This window comes from Cupressus sempervirens, chromosome 2, assembly GCF_028749045.1.
Source record: "Cupressus sempervirens isolate cs-2001-9-10 chromosome 2, ASM2874904v1, whole genome shotgun sequence".
Lineage (NCBI taxonomy): Eukaryota > Viridiplantae > Streptophyta > Pinopsida > Cupressales > Cupressaceae > Cupressus > Cupressus sempervirens.
Window position 1 is genome coordinate 55,711,982 of NC_143119.1, and position 13,927 is coordinate 55,725,908.

Genomic DNA, 13,927 nt, shown 5'->3' on the forward strand with positions numbered 1-13,927 from the left:
GCTATCTCCTTTAGATTTTGATGTAGGAGCATCCAAAGGTATAAGGGCAATCCTGTGTCACCCAAAAAAAAATACTTAGACTTAGTTTCTGTTTCATGTGTTTTCATTTTTGGATACCCATTTGGGTCAAATAAAGGTTCCAACTCTCACAGTTCCACTATTAGTGTTCGTGTAAATCTCGAAAAAATAGGAGTATGTAATTGAGCCACCATTTTGGTGAACTAGGAGGTGTAAATTGGCTAGATGAATGTAGTCATGATTTAGAGCATTCCAAAAAAAGAATCAGTTCAAAACGCCCCACGGTTTGAAAGTTATTGCAGTTTTTCGAGTTGTGGAGACCTCCTAAGAATGCTTCAAAGTCAGGTTAGGGGCATTAAATGACCTCGAAAAGGGCCAAAAAATGGGGGACAAGCAAAGCTAGTCCATAAGGCTATAGAGCACTTCGAGAGCTTTTCGAAAATGTAAACGGTTCATCAATCGGAGCTACGGTTCAAAAGTTATGCCTCCCGAAAGTTCGGTTACCGTTTCTGGATTCTTCTAGATTTGCATCGACTTCTAACGCAACTTCTGGAACCTTCTATTTGGTCGGTGGATGCCTACTGGCACTTTATAGAATGTACTCCTAGTCCTTAACCCTCCGGGGTCTATTTAAGGAGATTTCTGGCATTGTAAAAGGCAGTTCGGAGTGGAGTTTGAGAGGTGGTACTGAAAGGAGAAATTATCTCCAGATTTATGCTATTGTAAGCCCTTGGGGCATGTCTTGAAGTTTATTTTCTCTGTACTGAATGTACTAGCTTATTTTTCAGTTAATATATTTTCCCCTTTTCTATTGTGTCCATTCTGTTCTTGGGTTGTGTCCCCATCAAGTGGTATCAGAGCCGATTTTCCTGAGTGTGTAGACAGAGTGCCAACTGTGAGGCAGTTTGCATCAGGACTGTGTGGTTGTGGGTTTGAGTTAAGAAGATGCCTCCATGAGGAGAGCGTGGTGGAAGGGCCAGAGCTATTAATCCTAAGGAGGTTAGAGCCCTCCAAAGGAAGGTACAAGCATTGGAGGAGGAGCTCTGTAGAGGAGCAACTGTGGCCGCAAGTGGTGAAAGTGAAAATGACAATGAAGAAGATGAAGTTGGACCAGAAGGGGAATTTGACAGGGAAGTTCTGAATCATGCAGAGGAAAGGCTTTTTAGGGCCATTACTAAGTTTGGGAAAAGACCCACAATTGAAGTGGGTATATTTTCAGGAAATTTGAAACCAGATGAGTTGATTGATTGGATCAATGAACTGGAAGAATACGTTGAGTATGAGGATATCAAGGACCCAGATAGGGTTAAGTTTGCAAAGGCCAAACTGAAAGGCCATGCCAAAATTTGGTGGCAAGAGGTTCAATTGGAAAGAAACAGAAGAGGAAAGGAGAAGATCACAAGATGGGATCGCATGGTGGACAAATTAAAGAAGCAGTTCATTCCTGTGGACTATGAGCTCAATTTGTTTAAGAAGATGCATGGGTTAAAGCAAGCAGAAAGATCAATCCAAGAATATACAGAGGAGTTTTACCGACTCTTGATTAGAGCAGGGCATGTAGAAGCAAATAAGGAGAAGGTTGCTTGTTATATCAATGGGTTGCGACCCAGCATCCAGGAGGAATTAAGTCTGGTAAGAATGACCAGCGTTGAAGAGGCATACCAGTTTGCCCTACGAGTTGAAGAGAAGCTGAATAAAAGGTTTGAAGGAAGACAAAGAGGGTGTGGTCAAGGAGGAAGGGGAAGCGGTAGATCATCTGGAGGTCGCAATGAAACCCAAAAGAAAAATGAAGATGTGGGTACTAGTAGGAACCAGAGGAATGAGGGTTTCAACTGCTCCCATGATCAAGACTTTGGAAATCAGAGAGGAAGAGGTAGAGGACGTGGACAAGGAAGAGGCGGCTTCCGTGGTACCTGTTTCCATTGCAATGAAGAAGGTCATCGTGCCTTTGAATGCCCTCAACGACAAGGAAGGACAGATAGGAGAGCTGAGGGCCAAGCTAGGGTTGCTCATGTGGATGAGGATGCACAATCATCACATTCAGAGGATGCAGAAAGAGGAGAGGCCTTGGTAAATAAAAGAGTCCTACTAAGTGGTGAGATTGAACCAAGACAACAGAGGAGTTTGTTCCGTACCAGATGCAAGTGTGAGGATAAATGTTGTGACATGATCATTGATGGTGGTAGCACTGATAACTTGGTATCAGAAGAGATGGTCTCTAAGCTGAAGCTCAAGAGGGAGAAACATCCCCAGCCCTATTGGATTTCTTGGGTAAAAGATGATCATAAGGTCCTAGTAAGTGAACAATGTTTAGTGAAATTCAAAATTGGGAGTTACCATGATGAAGTTCTCTATGATGTTATTTCGATGGATGTTTTCCATCTATTGTTGGGTAGACCATGGCAGTTTGATAGGCATGCAATACATGATGGTCATGCAAACACATACTCTCTAACAAAGGATGGAGTTCGCCACAAATTAAAGCCCATGAAAAAGGAAGGTGAAAAGGTTTGTAGCAGTGCTAGGATTTGTCTTGTTGATGGAACGAAGTTTTTAGATGGCATGAAACATCAACGAATGTGCTATGCTTTGATTCCTAGGAAAGGTAAAGAAGGTAGTAGTGAAATACCACTTGAAGTTTCAGATTTACTAGGTGAGTTTGGAGATATTATCTCTGATAATGTTCGAGATGGATTGCCACCAGTAAGGCAAATCAGTCATCAGATAGATTTAATCCCAGGAGCTAGTTTGCCTAATAAGTCTGCTCACAAGATGACTCCTACTGAAACAGAGGAGCTAAATAGACAGGTTTAGAAGCTGTTGAGGAAGGGCTTGATTCAAGAGAGCCTGAGTCCATGTGCAGTACCTGCAGTACTCGCACCAAAGAAGAATGGAGAGTGGAGGATGTGTACAGATTCTCGAGCTATAAATAGGATAACCATTAAGTACCGGTTTCCTTTTCCAAGGATGGATGATCTTATGGATTGATTGAGTGGAGCTCAGTACTTCACAAAGATAGATTTGAAGAGTGGCTATCATCAGATACGGATTCGAGAAGGAGATGAGTGGAAAACAGCCTTCAAGACCAAGGAGGGTCTTTATGAGTGGTTAGTCATGCCCTTTGGATTGACGAACGCCCCAAGCACCTTCATGCGGCTCATGAATGAGGTACTTAAGAAGTTCTTGGGAAAATTTGTTATTGTTTATTTGGATGATATTTTAATTTTCAGCAAGACTTTGGAAGAACATTTATTGCATATTCGTAGTGTCCTTGAAAGGCTAAGGGAAGAGAAACTGTTAATTAATCTGAAAAAGTGTATCTTTGCAAAAAGGGAGTTAGTCTATTTTGGGTTTGTTATATCACCTGAAGGTCTCAAAATGGATCCAGAGAAGGTAAAAGCCATCTTGGAATGGCCTACTCCAAGGTCTGCTACTGAGGTAAGATCATTGCATGGTCTGGCTAGTTTTTACAAGAAGTTTATTAAGAATTTCAGTGACATATGTGCACCTCTAACTGATACAATAAGAGGGGATAGAAAAGAGTTCAAATGGACTGCAGTAGCTACGAGAAGTTTTGAATTGCTGAAGGAGAAGGTGACAGAACAGCCTGTGTTGGCACTTCCAGATTTTAGAAAGGTTTTCTAGGTGGATTGTGATGCCAGTGGCAGCGCTATTGGGGCTATATTAAACCAAGAAGGTAAGCCTATTGCATATTTTAGTGAAAAATTGAATGATGCAAAGAAGAAGTATTCTATTTATGATCAAGAGTTCTATGCAATAGTTCAGGCCTTAAAGAAATGGAGGCATTATTTATTGCCAAATACATTTTTTTTGTATTCTGATCATCAGGCATTACAATACCTAAATAGCCAAGGTAAATTGAATCAGAGGCATATGAAGTGGGTAGAGTTCTTGCAGAGCTATACATTTGCGTTGAAGCATAGAAGTGGAAAATCTAACAGGGTTGCAGATGCACTAAGTAGGAGACAGTTGTTGCTTACCGTAATGCAGGTTGAAGTAGTTGGGTTTGATGAACTCAAGAATTTGTACCTTGAGGATCCTAATTTTGTTGAAGCATGGAAAGCTTGTAAAGAACCTGTTGCTATAGATAGAACCAAGTGGTTAGACTATTTGATTCAGGATGGCATGTTGTTCAAAGGTAGTCAATTGTGCATTCCAAGGAGTTCCATGAGGGAAAATCTGATTAAGGAGAAACACAGTGGAGGGATGGCAGGACATTTTGGTCGAGATAAGACCATTGCCATTCTTAGAGAACATTATTTTTGGCCTCAAATTTCACAAGATGTGAAGAAGTTTGTGCAGAGTTGCCAGGTTTGTCAAGTTGCCAAGGGGTTTAGTCACAATATTGGCCTATATCAGCCATTGCTTGTTCCATCAAGGCCATGGGAGGACATAAGTATGGATTTTGTTCTTGGATTGTCAAGGACACAAAGGGGTGATGACTCAGTATTTCTGGTGGTTGATAGGTTCTCCAAAATGGCACATTTCATTCCATGCCACAAAACTCATGATGCTGTCCATATTACAGACTTGTTTTTCAAAGAGGTGGTAAGACTACATGGTCTTCCAAGGAGTATAGTTTCTGACAGAGATATTAAATTTGTGGGGTATTTCTGGAGGACATTGTGGAAGAAGCTGAAAACAGACCTAAAATTCAGTTCCACGCATCACCTGCAGACTGATGGCCAAACAGAAGTCTGGGCAATTTGTTGAGATGTTTAGTTGGGGATAAGCCCAAGGGATGAGATTTGATTCTACCACAGGCAGAGTTTTCTTATAATAACTCTGTAAATAGGAGTACTGGAAAATCACCATTCCAAATTGTATATGGGAGTAGCCCAAGGACTGCACCAGAGCTAAGGAAGATAGAACAAGCGGAGAGGACAAGTGCCGAAGCTGAGGAATTTGCTGAACATATCAAGCGTCTACATGAGGAGGTTCAAGCACACATTACCAAGATGAATCAAGAGTATAAAGCTCGGGCTGATCAAAGGAGAAGACATAAGGAATTCCAAGTAGGAGATTTAGTCATGGTGCACTTACGAAAAGAAAGATTTCTAGCCGGTACTTACAACAAGCTGAAAATGAAGAAATTTGGCCCCTGCAAAATTTTGAAGAAACATGACTCAGGAAATGCATATGAGGTGGAGCTGCCAGATGGTATTCACATTTCTCCTATTTTCAACATTGCAAATTTAACAGAGTATCATGATGATGGTGTAGATGAGGAGCTGGTGTTAGAGCCATGTCCAATTCTTGCTTCTAAGAAGGAGGAGATAGAAGACATTCTAGATCATCGTGTGGGTAGGAGTACCAGAAATAGGCAGTATGAAGAGTATTTGGTGAAGTGGAAAGGACGACCGATCGAGGACTCAACTTGGATTTCAGCAGCTGAGGTTTCCCATTTGGGATTTCCTCTACCATTCATAAAGTGACAGGGTCACTTTTCAATCTACCTTGGGTGTCTGATGCAGGAGCATCCAGAGGTATAAGGGCAATCCTGTGTCACCCAAAAAAATATACTTAGATTTAGTTTTTGTTTCATGTGTTTTCATTTTTGGATACCCATTTGGGTCAAATAAAGGTTCCAACTCTCACAGTTCCACTATCAGTGTTCGTGTAAATCCTGAAAAAATAGGAGTATGTAATTGAGCCACCATTTTGGTGAACTAGGAGGTGTAAATTGGCTAGATGAATGTAATCGTGATTTAGAGCATTCCAGAAAAAGAATCAGGTCAAAAGGCCCCATGGTTTGAAAGTTATTGCAGTTTTTCGGGTTGTGGAGACCTCTTAAGAATGCTTCAAAGTCAGGTTAGGAGCATTAAATGACCTCGAAAAGGGCCAAAAAATGGGGGACGAGCGAAGCTGGTCCATAAGGCTATAAAGCACTTCGAGAGCTTTCCGAAAATGTAAATGGTTCGTCAATCGGAGCTACGGTTCAAAAGTTATGCCTCCCGGAAGTTCGGTTACCGTTTTTGGATTCTTCTAGATTTGTGTCGACTTCTAATGCAGCTTCTGGAACCTTCTATTTGGTCAGTGGATGCCTACTGGCACTTTCTAGAATGTACTCCTAGTCCTTAACCCTCCGGGGTCTATTTAAGGAGATTTCTGGCATTGTAAAAGGCAGTTCGGAGTGGAGTTTGAGAGGCGGTACTGAAAGGAGAAACTATTTCCAGATTTATGCTATTGTAAGCCCTTGGGGCATGTCTTGAAGTTTATTTTCTCTATACTGAGTGTACTAGCTTATTTTTCAGTTAATATATTTTCCCCTTTTCTATTGTGTCCATTCTGTTCTTGGGTTGTGTCCCCATCAGATTTTCCCTATGATCAAGGGTTTCCCTAGTCAACAAATCAATGTGTTATGGTGTATGGATTCTTATTGTTGTGTTTCATTATTTCAATCGTTGGTGATCGATTTTATAAGTTTGGATTTAATTTTAATTTCTCACCATTTATTCTCAGGGCCCCCCAATTGCATATGGACTTTACTTCAGTTTGACACCTAAACTCTATGATCTAGAGTTAGATCGATTGGACTTGTTGAGAATGCCAAGATTTTGGTTGAGTTTGGAGTTATCCTAAAGTCAAAGCTAAGATTGAATATGTAAAGTCATAAGGATCTTGTTGAACCTTGGTCAACTCCAACAAGAGACATATTTATGAAGAATATTAAAGGTTGAAGAGACTCAGTGAATGAAGTGGAATGATGAAGATGTTAATGGAAGCTTGAAGGAAACTTCAAAAGACTTGTGTTAGAAAGAGTCTTGCAAATGTGAGAAACAAACAACTTAAAAGTCTTGAAGTAGATATACTAAGTTCTATAAGGTAACATGATCTTTGTGACTTGAAGTTAACAATTAAACAAAGCATTCATTGAATGCGAGTAGTAGTAGAAAGAGACAAAATTGTAGCATTATAAAAGAGGTTGTATAGCTGATAAAAATAACAACTTCAAGTTAAGGTTGGGTAGAAGTTGTTGAGATGACTCCTCAAGTTGCATATGTGGGTAGAATTATCTAGAGAAGAGAACAAGTGAAGATCTTGAAGGTGAGTACTGTGAAAAAGCCCATAAGAGTAGAGCAAGTTCAAGAGGTTCCAAAGAGAAGAAAACGTGTTACCAAAATGCCAAGATTAGAGGAGAGAAACTCGGTGATGTACTTGTAGTAGGATGAAACAAACTTTTTATTTCAAAGGTTCGAGGAGACTCACAAATGGATGTGAGAAAAGTTCACAAAGGAAGAAGTGAAGATGACTATTCATGGCTGGGACAAGGGTTTAAGTATAATCCACAATAGAACAAATGGGAATGTCAAAGAACATGACATAGAGATAAGAATGACAAGTCAAGAGGAATTGAACAAAGAAAATGTTGAGATTATAATGATAATGTTGTTAGAGGAAAGTGAGAAAGACCAAAGATATGGATGGAGAATGAAGAAACAATTCACATGTTGTTTTAGGGAGTTGTTTGCAAGAAGATTGAGGAAGACGTTTAGACACATGTTGAGTGCTTGGTTGTTGGAAGAACTTAAAGAAATAGAGTTTGAGGAAGAACTTCACTATTGTGAACCACAACAAGGATCATTGTTTGAAGAGAATCATGATAATTTTGATGAAAAACTTCATGAATGTCTCATATCTTGTTTAGAGAGTTTAGATCAACATGAAGATCTGACAACAAATATATCAAATGAGACTAAAGAGCATTATATTTTCAAAACTAATAATTATTGTATGCATATAATTTTTATAGATATTAAGATGAATGGTCACTAAGAACTATCATAAGGAGAAAAAACTTCAATCAAGATTGTGTTACCAAAGAGCGAGAGGAAAAGTTTCCATAAAGGCGATCATGGTAGAAATCATATAGAATTGGAAATGTAACCATGAGAGAGCAATTGCGAGAACTTGTTGTAATGAACAAGAACATGTTGGCTTATGAAGAAAACCAAAATCCAAACATAATGCTAATGAATTTTGATCAAAAAAATAAATTGTTTGACATGTTGTTGAAAGAACTTAAGAATGAACTTTCATTTCATTCAACATGTGGATGGTGACAAAAACAAGAAAATTCTACCATGTGGAGTGGAGGATGACATGCTTAGAAAGACAAATTTGAGTGCATAGTTGAGGATGTCGAAGGAATGGCTAGTCAATCTAAAGATTGGGAAGGATTGCAAAGAGGTTGCATAAAGGAGAGAGAATCAAATGTCATCAACAGACTTCAAAAGAGGAATCACACATGTTGAAAGGGAGACAAATGCATAAGTGATTATTCTTATGATTGATGGTGGTTTTTGGAAATTTAATGTTTACCATAGAAAATTTGTTTCGTGCACAAATGTTGGTAAAAGTGAGAGGATGTTGGACAATAAATGGAGGAAACAAAATTCTTTAAACATATTTGGAGAAATATCTAGTGACAAAAATTGGAATATGAATAGTAAAAGAGCAATGGAGGCCATAAAAGTTTTAGATTTTGCAGAGTTGCAATGGAATGGTGTGAGAAGCATGGATCAATGAAAGAGCATGCTAAATATTGTGAGTGAGAAACTGTTACATACATGGATAAGAAAATTGTCTAAGGGGAGACATATTAAATTGAAGAAAACAATTGATCACAAAGGATTGTATCATACAGCCTGAGTTGGCCTAGTGGTGGAGAACTTGTACTCTTGAAAGAGAGGTCACAAGTTCAAATCCCACTGGGGGGTAGGGTATGTATGCCTCGTTTGTAGTGCCAAGCGCCTCTCAAAAAAGAGTATGAGGTAGTCCCATATCACTGTCACCATATGTAAACCCAAAAACTATGGCATAGTGTCGTGGACTATAAAACCTCCTTTCCTTTCCTTTTCATGAGGGCAAGTGGAGCATTACAACATAAAATATGGGAACCAAGAAGATTGAGGACAATGTCAGAGGATAAAGATGATAAGAAAATTTGTTAAACAATGATAAATTCAAGTGCAGGATCCAACTAGAAAGAAGCATATTAAAGACTTATGACCAAGTGGACATAGAATTTTTAAACCTAACGGTATGATGTAGGAGGATAAGACCACATTAATAATTTATGATTAGACCTTAAGGAGTATTAAAAAATTAAAGGGAAATTAGTTTCTTAATTAAATTTAGTATTTAATAATGATAGTTTTATAGGAGTTTCTAGACTTAGATACATGTGGTGGGAGTTAGTTGTTAGCAACCTCCTCAATGACATGAATGAGATAAATCAGTGCAATTACTTTGTTTTAGCATGTGGTTAGGGAGTCAACACAAGAATATGAGTGGTTTGGAAATCCTAAGGCTTGATAATATTTTAGACTTCTCTATATAAGGGGATATAAGCTTTGTAATAGGTACAAATGAAGATGAATGAGAATGGAACAATATAGTTGTGTTTTAATAGCTCCATTTCTCTAGTATTTTAATGGCCTAGGATAATATGTGGTTTTGACTTCCGTTGTGTGCTTGCATCAATGGTACATGCCATTTTTCATAATATTATCATTTTCCTTAATATTATCAATTAATATAGTATTATCATTGTAGGGTTTTATATAATTTAAATGAGAACTTCCAAACTTGGCAAATTACATTTCATATTAGAAAATGTAGTGATTGAAGTCCATTTTTCAAATATGTATTTAAACTAGTACAATTACTTTGTTTTAGCATATGGTTAGGGAGTCAACACAAGAATATGAGTGGTTTGGAAATCCTAAGGCTTGATAATATTTTAGACTTCTCTATATAAGGGGATATAAGCTTTGTAATAGGTACAAATGAAGATGAATGAGAATGGAACAATATAGTTATGTTTTAATAGCTCCATTTTCTCTAGTATTTTATGGCCTAGGATAATATATGGTTTTGACTTCTGTTGTGTGCTTGCATCAATGGTACACGCCATTTTTCATTATATTAACATTTTCCTTAATATTATCAATTAGTATAGTATTATCATTGCAGGGTTGTATATAATTCAAATGAGAACTTCCAAACTTGGCAAATTAAATTTCATATTAGAAAATGTAGTGATTGAAGTCCAATTTTCAAATATGTATTTATTTCAATATTCATATGGTATAAATTATTTTTTTGTAGGCATATTCAAGACCATACCACACTCGTGTAAGACCACTATATTGTGACATAAATAAATAATTTTCTAAAAATCATTCTTAGGGAAGATACTTAAGACACCAAAGAGTGATGAATTTTTTTTATTAATAGTTTTTTTACAAATTTCTAATTGACTATAAAATACATTTTTGAAACCTCTAGTGTATGACCACATAAAGAACTGTAAATTTCAGCTCATTCATGAACTTCCGATAGTTGATTCTCTCCTGTAGCACAAACTCACTACCTGGTCTCCTCTTGAAACCGACTGAATAAAGATTAATTTTGATGGCACGTCCAAAGGAAATCCGAGTCCCTCAGGTATCAAAGTAGTTTCATGTTTCGAGAATGGCCGCATTTTAGCCATGAGTACGAAAAAAGGATTAAGAATAGAACAAACAAACAACCCGAATGTTTGGTGGATTTGGAGGCAGTAGCTTTAAGAGCCAAACTTGGTATTCTAAGACTGCATTTGAAAGGAAACACAGAGATCATGGTAAATGGCATTTCCAAAGGCAGCATGGGTTCATGGCATCTAGACAAGCTCATTAAGAAAATCAAGTTACTTCTAGGCGGCATGGATGATTTCAAGGTTTCCCATGTCCTCAAGAGTGTGAATATCATAGCCGATAATCTATATGATATTGCGATGGCAAGATCATTGGAAAATTTTAATTATTTGAAAACTATACAAAGCTCCAACCCATGGATTTCGACTAGTGGTTTCTTACATAAGTCTTGTTGAATTGGGGAATTTTCCATTCGACAACTTCACCTCTTCCTAAAATACAATGGCGGCGGGTAAAAGTTTGCCTGAATTTCGCACGCTCGAAATTTGAAATTTCCACCTTTGTGAACTATCATTAACATGCGTGCCTTCTGCCATACCAACTCATCAATCATGTATTCGTACTACTTTTAGACATATGGCAGTAGATTGATTAGAAAAGATGGGGATTGTGGCAATGGTTGGTGGTGAGTCGAGCATGGAGCTCGGGGCATCTCGTTCTGTCGGGGTTTCTGAGAATGCTCGGGCGGGTGCTCTGATAGGTGTTTTCGTTAGTGTGGGCATGCACATCTCTCTCATGCCTTCGCGAGTAGCTCCTTCCAGTGACTACGACGTGGCTCCTTGCATAAGTGCCTTCTCTGATGACCGTGCCATTGCAAACATCTCCAAGTAGGATTTGGTGCGATGGTTCAAGTAATGTTATTTGTGTTTCTAGCAATGGTTGTTCCTTCGATGCCCTGTGGCTTTTTATGTTTGGTCTTCTAATAATCTTTTTGATACTTCTATATTTATATGTTTGTTGTATGGATTAGATGTTCAGTGGTAGGGGTTGTGACTGCAAAGGTCATATTGATTTGATAAGGGGACTGTCCTAGTGTCTCACTTTTGTACTTCTTTTATTTATTAATATAAATTTATACTATTATCAATCATGAAAATGAAAGATGAAAATGTCAAAGAGAAATCAAAATTTATTTTTTATTTTTAAGAGTTATGTGTAGATTGATATCATATAATTTATTTTCTTAAAAATTTAAAAACAAAAAAATTATTAAAGTTTTAGTAAACCTTGTTACTTTACGTTTAGATGCCATTCTTAATTAATAAATAATGCAAACATGGTAAAAATAATCATATCACAATGAAATTTGCATTTCTAAAAACCACGTAAACGAGAACTCTAATGGATTTTCATCCCGTTAAATGGTTCAATCGAGAAGAATCTTTAAAAATTACAAGGTTAAAATATGGCATCCCAATGCCTTAGCCAAATTTTTGTAGGTCAAGGCATAGGCTTTGGTCCTACCAAGCCGATCTGGAACCGAAAATAGAGGCAAAGCATTAGTCCATTTTTTATCAAATAGACGCTCATTATTTAAAATCCAAAAAATAGGCACTTTTCTTGAATACAAAAGTTTGTATTTATAAATACATTTCTAATCATAATTTTAAAAAACAGTTGAAACTAAGCACCCATTGTGAAAAGGGCACCTATTTTTTTAAACATGACCGCCCATTTTTTGAATTTTGTATCGGATATCTAAACTTAAAACTGGTGGCTTTTTTAGAAAAGGGTGTTTGTTTCTAGTGGCACTTTCCAATTCCACAAGACTTATGTGAAATTGGCACCAAAGTACTTGCACTTATCCCAAACTAAAGTTTAGAAAACACCTAAACTACTAAATACTTATTATTTAATTTTTTTAAATATATTATAACATTTATCATATCATCTCCATTATATAATTTGCATAAAAATAAGTAAAAGAAATTACAATGACAAATATTTTATATTTACCAAATATATATTGACTCAAAAATAAATTAGATAATTCCTTTAACATTTCTTTTTATAAAAATATATGAATATATGTTTTTTTTAAAAACTTTCTTAGTATGTCTCCATAACATGTGTATACAACTATTGGTAGAATAATGAATATATTATGATAATTATAATTCTAGACTTTAGTCATAACAATTAGCACAAACATATGCTAAGACATTCTTGATTGTAGAAAGGGGCAAGGAAAATGGTCCTTTGAATTTGTATATTAAAAGTAACCATCAATCTTCGATTTAACTAACTAAAGGAAGGATACCCTTACTCCATCTTTGATTTGTCTCTTTTACAACCACATCATTAGGGATTTTGAAGATTTACATGAACACATAATACAAATATCTATTCAACAAGTTCATCTTTTATAAGAAAATACATTAACTTTTTAGTTTGATATTATTGTTGATAAACTTATACATTTTTTTAGATAATGGCTTGTCCACTTTTGCCCCTCCACCAGAAAATAATAATAATAATAATTTAGCTAATGTAGCTCTACATGAAATTGCTAAACTAACTATTGTGTTTTTGTTTTTATACAGATTGATATATGATTGTCACAATAATGATCAAGCAAAACGACCAACCTTTAGCCAAATTATCGTAGAATTGGAAGCAATCTTTAATTTGATACCAAAATTTGATTGTATGATATGTTGAATGATAAACTTGTAGTATTCTTTTACATAAGTTTTGTTGAAAGATTTTTTACTAGGAATATTTTTGTGTTTTAAGTCTTCAATGTCAATTTTCAAATTTTTTGGAGTGGTCATTTTTCATAATTTTTTTGACTTATAACTCTTGCACATCAAAAATTATATTTATGCATGGCAAGAATGTAATTTTAATACTCAAGTCATCACCACGATAACTATTTCTTGAATAATCAGTGTTTTATGAATTGTAACTCACGTTGTAGATTGAAGATTAATCATGTAATAAGAGGACCAAAAGCATAGAGGCACCTTTAAGAATTTGGGAAGTATGAGGAGGTACACATATAGCTACAAGCACATGGGTGCACACAAATATACACCAACCCACCATTAATAATCTTTTGAGTTATAGAGTGTAGCAATTATTGAAGATATTTCAAGTTAGTAATTTGTTTTCACACACAGAATCATTTTCAACATTATATTAAATAATAATAAGTAATAATAATACACTTATGCTCTCCACAAGACAAAAAAAATGAGTATAATCGAAATTTACAAATTATTTCAAGCTATTTTATATTTTTTTAAATTGAATTATAGTAAATGTCTGTCATTTTTTCAAGAAAAATAAAACTGGTTTCTAACCTTTTTCACACAATTTTTATGTTGTAAGTTATCTCAAGACTTTATTTATTTAAAATTGAGAAATGTATGTGGTGTTTTCAAATTTATTTTTTTGGTTAAAAA

At 36.1% G+C, this 13,927-nt stretch overlaps 1 protein-coding gene across 4 annotated transcripts in view; it reads left to right on the top strand.

Moving 5' to 3' along the window:
• The window catches only part of LOC149571036 (serine/threonine-protein kinase 12-like), a 352,869-nt gene extending 339,283 nt beyond the window's left edge, over positions 1 to 13,586 (top strand). For all 4 annotated transcript variants that reach the window (XM_089808374.1, XM_089808379.1, XM_089808382.1 and 1 more), the window contains exon 12: positions 13,064 to 13,586. In XM_089808374.1, coding sequence (XP_089664500.1) covers positions 13,064 to 13,181 — 118 coding nt within the window. In that variant the 3' untranslated portion in view covers positions 13,182 to 13,586. The remainder of the gene's footprint in view (positions 1 to 13,063) is intronic.
• The last annotated feature ends 341 nt before the right edge of the window (positions 13,587 to 13,927 follow it).